This window comes from Emiliania huxleyi (genome assembly GCF_000372725.1).
Source record: "Emiliania huxleyi CCMP1516 unplaced genomic scaffold EMIHUscaffold_321, whole genome shotgun sequence".
In the NCBI taxonomy this organism is placed as follows: Eukaryota; Haptophyta; order Isochrysidales; family Noelaerhabdaceae; genus Emiliania; species Emiliania huxleyi.
The window spans coordinates 85,150-89,954 of record NW_005199591.1 but is presented as its reverse complement, the minus strand read 5'-3'; the positions used below and the strand labels follow the sequence as shown (position 1 = coordinate 89,954).

The following is a 4,805-nucleotide window of genomic DNA, read 5'->3' as shown; positions in this document are numbered from 1 at the left end:
GGATGGGTGGTCGGGCGGTTATCCGGTGCCCGGAAATAACAGAACTGGACTTTGGTGTTTCTGCCCACTAAGAACCCCCGGGGGTTGGTGTGACACCAGGCCCAATGGGAGCATTTTTGGCCTGGGACAAAATCCCAACGCATCTTTCTTTAGGAGAAGGAGGCGCTTGCCCTTAGTAGGGGGGGGGGGGGGCGCAGGCGGCGCGAGCACGCGGCAGTAAGCGGTAGCGGCGGACGGCGTGCTCACAGCTAGAGGTGTGACTCGGCGCGGCGGCGCGGTTAGGCTCAGAGCTAGGCTTGGGCTTCGGGCAGGGCTTGGGCGGTGGCCTGGTCGTTAGCGGCGTACGGCCGGTCGGCGTAGAGCACGACCTCCCGCTGCTTTGAAAAGGGGATGGACTGGTACATGAAGTTGGAGCTCGAGCAGGGCGAGTGGTTGAGCAGGTCTGCGTACGGCACCTGGTTCCGAGATATGGGGAGATATGGGGAGATATGGGGAGATATGGGGAGATATGGGGAGATACGGCACCTGGTGCCGAGGCAGACGCCGCCGCGTCGGCGCGCGAGACTGGAAGGTGTGAGGGCGGTGCGGGTGGTGCGGGTGGTGGCGGTGAGGGTCCGTCGAGCCTCGAGTGTGTGTGTGTCGAGTGTGTGTGAGCGCGTCGTGTCACCGGCCGAGCTGGCCGGTGCCGGCGTCCTCATCTTTGAGGTCGACCCCGCGCGAGAGGAGCATCGTCATGCCTGCGCGGAGAGAGGTCCGTCGGCTGCTCACGCCCCCGCAGGCCAACGGCCGAGGGGAGAGGAGGGGAGGGGAGAGGCGAGGCGAGGAGAGGAGAGGCGAGGCGAGGAGGGGAGAGGAGAGGCGAGGAGAGGAGAGGCGAGGCGAGGCGAGGACAGGAGAGGCGAGGAGAGGAGAGGCGAGGAGAGGCGAGGAGAGGAGAGGCGAGGAGAGGAGAAGCGAGGCGAGGAGAGGAGAGGCGGGGAGAGGCGAGGAGAGGAGAGGCCCGCACCCCACACAAACGCGTCGTACGTGACCACGTCGGCGGGCAGGACGTCGGCGTGGCGCGCGAGCGTCGTCTCGCGCAGCGCGGCGTACTCGGCCTGCAGCTTGGCCTGGAAGGAGCGCGTCGAGTCCAGCGCGCCCGATCCCTTCAGCAGCGCCAGCTCCGCCTACGTGCTGAAGACGCCAACCTCGGGGCGGGAAGACGGTGTTGTGCGGAGTATTCAGAGCACCGCGTGAGCACAACGGTTACGAACAGGGAATGACCAATGAGGGGGGGAGGGCGGGGTCCTGTGGGGGTGAAATGTTGCGCGGCGAATTCGAGCCTACCCCCTCGCCGCGCCGATCCTCAAGGGAGGTATAGGAAACCAGGTTCTTCTGTGAAGAGTGGCGCGCCACCCAAGAGCCTACTCGCATAAAGTGGGTAAACCATAGTACCGTATTCGGTACTATGAACAGAGAAGCCCATAAAAGTCGCCAGCGGAAGTCCGCGACGAGCCAGCCAGCTGCCGGCTCGCACGGCAGCCACTTCCTCTCGACCAGCCTCAACTTCCGTACAGTCAGTCAACATTTTGTCGCTGCGTGCTCGTGGCGAGCTGTGGCGGCGGTCGAAGTTGGCCCAGATTCGACGACGAGCGCCAGACGATAGTGCCGCCTCTGTTCGCCCTGTGCATGTCAGGCCAGGCTGCAGCAGGGCACTACCATCGCTTGCGAGGCTCTCGCGCTGGTACACTTTGGCCACCTGATGCTCGCGTTCGGCGAGCTCATCTCTGCACTCCTGCCACGGTGCCGTCACCGCACACCTTCTGGCCGGCCTGAGACACGCGGACTCGCCGGCGGGGGCAACATATCGACCTCTCTCTCTGGTGCACCACGGGCCGCGACGGCTGCTGGCAGCAGGCGCGAGGAGGCAGTGTGCCGGCACAGTCGAGCCGGAGCATCGGGTTCTTGATGCCTGTGGGGTCAAGTTTGACCTTATGTGGCATAATATGCAACAATAAGGCTATGCTATCTCCTTGCTTTTTGAGATATTATCCCTCAAAGTCGAATTATGGTTTACTGGTGACCATAGTACCGTCTGTCTTGTTTGCGTTTCTTCCAACGAATCCTTTAAAGTCTTAACAATCACTAAGCTGCATATGTGGCACCGCAGGGGCTCCCTTGGGGATGCCTGAGGCCACCCCAACCACTCACTAAGCCGTACGTGGACGAATTCAAACCTACTTTTATGGTTTACCTACATTATGCGAGTAGGTAGGTGCGGATCGGCAAGGCGCAAGGATCTTTTTGCCTTATTATATCATCCTTGGGTTGTGATCTAAGAACTTGAAAGCAACCACGCAGCAGGGGGCGCACAGCAGCAAGGCTAGCCCTTGCTGTCTACAAATATATACGCGCGACCTCCCGCGAGCGCGGCGGGATCGGAATTGCGGCCGGAGGGAAGGGCGAGCCGCCGCCGCCGCCGCCATACCATCAGCGACGACGACCGCGGCTCGCCCCAAACGCCAGGCGCTGGATCGGCAGTAGGGCTCGGCAGTAGGGCTCGGGCGGCGCAGCGTAGGCCTCGAGCCACACGAGTCGCCGACAACCCCCCTCATCGACGTGAAGGCCGCTCTCGCCGCCGGCCGATGCACGCTGCGCCGCCACCGCACCAGCGATACTGGCCGCGGCTCGCCGCCACGCGCCGGCTCGGAAGAGGGGCTGTCGGCAGCGCAGCAGAGCGGCACGCCTCGTCATTCGAGCAGCACCAGCCCCCCTCTTCGACGTGACGGCCGCTCTCGGAGCCGGCCGGTGCGCGCCCGACCCACGCCCCCCCTCGCACCCCCCCGACCCCCCTGCGCGGCGCCTCCTTCCACTGCGCGCCGGCTCGAGGGTGAGGGGGGCTCCCCCCGCAGGGGGCTTTGGGGCATAGATTGTTGGGTGGATCGCTCGTGTCCAATCTCGGGTCGATCTCGGGTCGATATCAGGTCGATCGGTCAATCTCGGGTCGATCTCGGGTCGATCTCGGGTCGATCTCGGGTCGATCTCGGGTCTCGGGTCAGTCTTGGGTCGGTCTCGGAGTGGCCTAGAAAAGAAAAAAATGCGGTGAGATCAGGTGAGACGAGGCGAGGTGAGGCAGGTGACCTGCTTCCAGTACGAGGGCGTGAACGCAATCAAGCGCGCCCTCCTCAAGGGGGTCGCGCTCGGCAGCGAGGAGGTGCGGGGAGATCTGGGGAGATGTCGCCTAGATATGGGGGAGATAGACAGGGCCCTCCTCAAGGGGGTCGCGGGTACTTCGCGACACTGGGCACGGGACTGGCGCGTACTGGCACTGGAGGGGCGAGCGTGTGTCCGGCGAGGCGCCAATACCTCACCCGTACCTTTACCGAGCTCCGAGGTTGCGCGCGGTGTTCCTGTACCTCCACCTTAGGTAAGTGGCCCATGTCTGCACCTCTACCTAAGTGTGCCGGCCAGCGCCCACACCGGCACCGGGGGTAGGGTCAGAGGGACTGCACCCAAGGTGTTGAGGTGAGCACCTTATGAAGTGTGGATCATAGCATGCTCCCCGGCGCTGGATGTGAGGTCGCTGGAGCTTCTGCAGCAGCCTGCACCTCCTCAAGTGCTCCAAGTGATCTTAGTGATCCTAGAAGTGATCCAAGTGGAGCGCTCGTGCAGCATTGATACATCTGAGCTGTGTGCGCTGTGGTCGGCCCGCAGGCAGGTTTGCACCCCGAGGGCGCCGGGGGGCGGTGCCCGGCGCCGAGCCTGTCCGACCTTATATAAGAAAGCGTTGTCAACCCCTGAGCGTGGGTGGTGGAGTCCTGCGTGGAGAGCGGAGGGCCCCGCGGCCCGGTGGCGCTCCCGCCTCCCGCCGGGCAGGCAGGTTCTCAACCCAAGTCGCAGCCTAGTACTTCTCGTTCTCGGTGGCCATGGCGGAGCCCGTGTGTTGGCTGGTGAGCGGACCCGCTCGCCGGTGAGCCCCTGCGAGGTCGGCTCCGTGGGCAGCCACGGATCCAGCCAGAGCGCGCCACGTGCGGCGCCCTTTTCACCCCACTCCCCCCCCAGCTGTAAGTCTGCTGTCTGGCGGACACACGCCGTTTACTGTGAGCCCGCCGGGGAGGCTGGGGCTAACAGCATATCTTCAAGTTTAAGAAATACTCAGGTGTTTTAGGAGAGTCGAGCAAAGTGTGCCAAACTGTACACAAACCCGGCGGCCGGTGTCGGGTGGGGCATCAACGGTCTCGGCGGGGCATCATTTCCATGGCCAGCGAGGCCCAGAAGGCTGCCTGGCGCAGGTCCGAGCAGAAGAAGCGTCTGCCGCGCAAAGACGATCGCGAGCGCGGCAAACGCGACCGCACTCGCGATCGGCCCGGCGCGCGCGCAAAAAGGCGGCCGCCATCGTCTCAACGCCGCGCACCGCATCGGAAGACCGCCACTAGCACCCACGCCTTCGCGATTACAATGGAGGCGATCACGAGAGCCTCGACCGCCTCGAGGCCGAGCCAGTCGCCCGTGCTCATCACTGGACGCGGTGGCGACGGCCTCGCCCGCTGGGGCGACGGCGCAGCTCGCCGCGCGTCGTGCATGTCCATGGCTGCGGGCCTCTTGCTGCCGTTTTTGTGGCGCCAATGGCTGCGGGCCGGTGCTGCGGCCGCATGGCTCTCGGCGGCACCGGCGAGCGCCTTCTCGATCGCGTTCTTGGCGTCGAGTGTGTGGCCATTGTCGTGCAGAAAGCACATCTTCCGGTGGCGGCCCTTGCCCTCGCGCAGCAGCACGCCGCTCGGCGCGCCGTACACGAACATGGCCGGGTCCAGGTTCCAGCCGGTGAC

At 64.6% G+C, this 4,805-nt stretch overlaps 1 protein-coding gene across 1 annotated transcript; it reads right to left on the bottom strand.

Annotated features, from left to right (window-relative positions):
* Positions 1 to 4,109: 4,109 nt before the first annotated feature.
* Positions 4,110 to 4,805, bottom strand: EMIHUDRAFT_368668 (hypothetical protein). Its single transcript, XM_005773944.1, has one exon. It carries the CDS (start codon positions 4,776 to 4,778, stop codon positions 4,380 to 4,382), a length of 399 nt encoding a protein of 132 aa, XP_005774001.1. The 5' UTR covers positions 4,779 to 4,805; the 3' UTR covers positions 4,110 to 4,379.

What these genes read in the sequence shown, in the direction of transcription:
- EMIHUDRAFT_368668 (XM_005773944.1), bottom strand. Translation starts at nt 4,778, where the DNA reads ATGTTCGTGTACGGCGCGCCGAGCGGCGTGCTGCTGCGCGAGGGCAAG.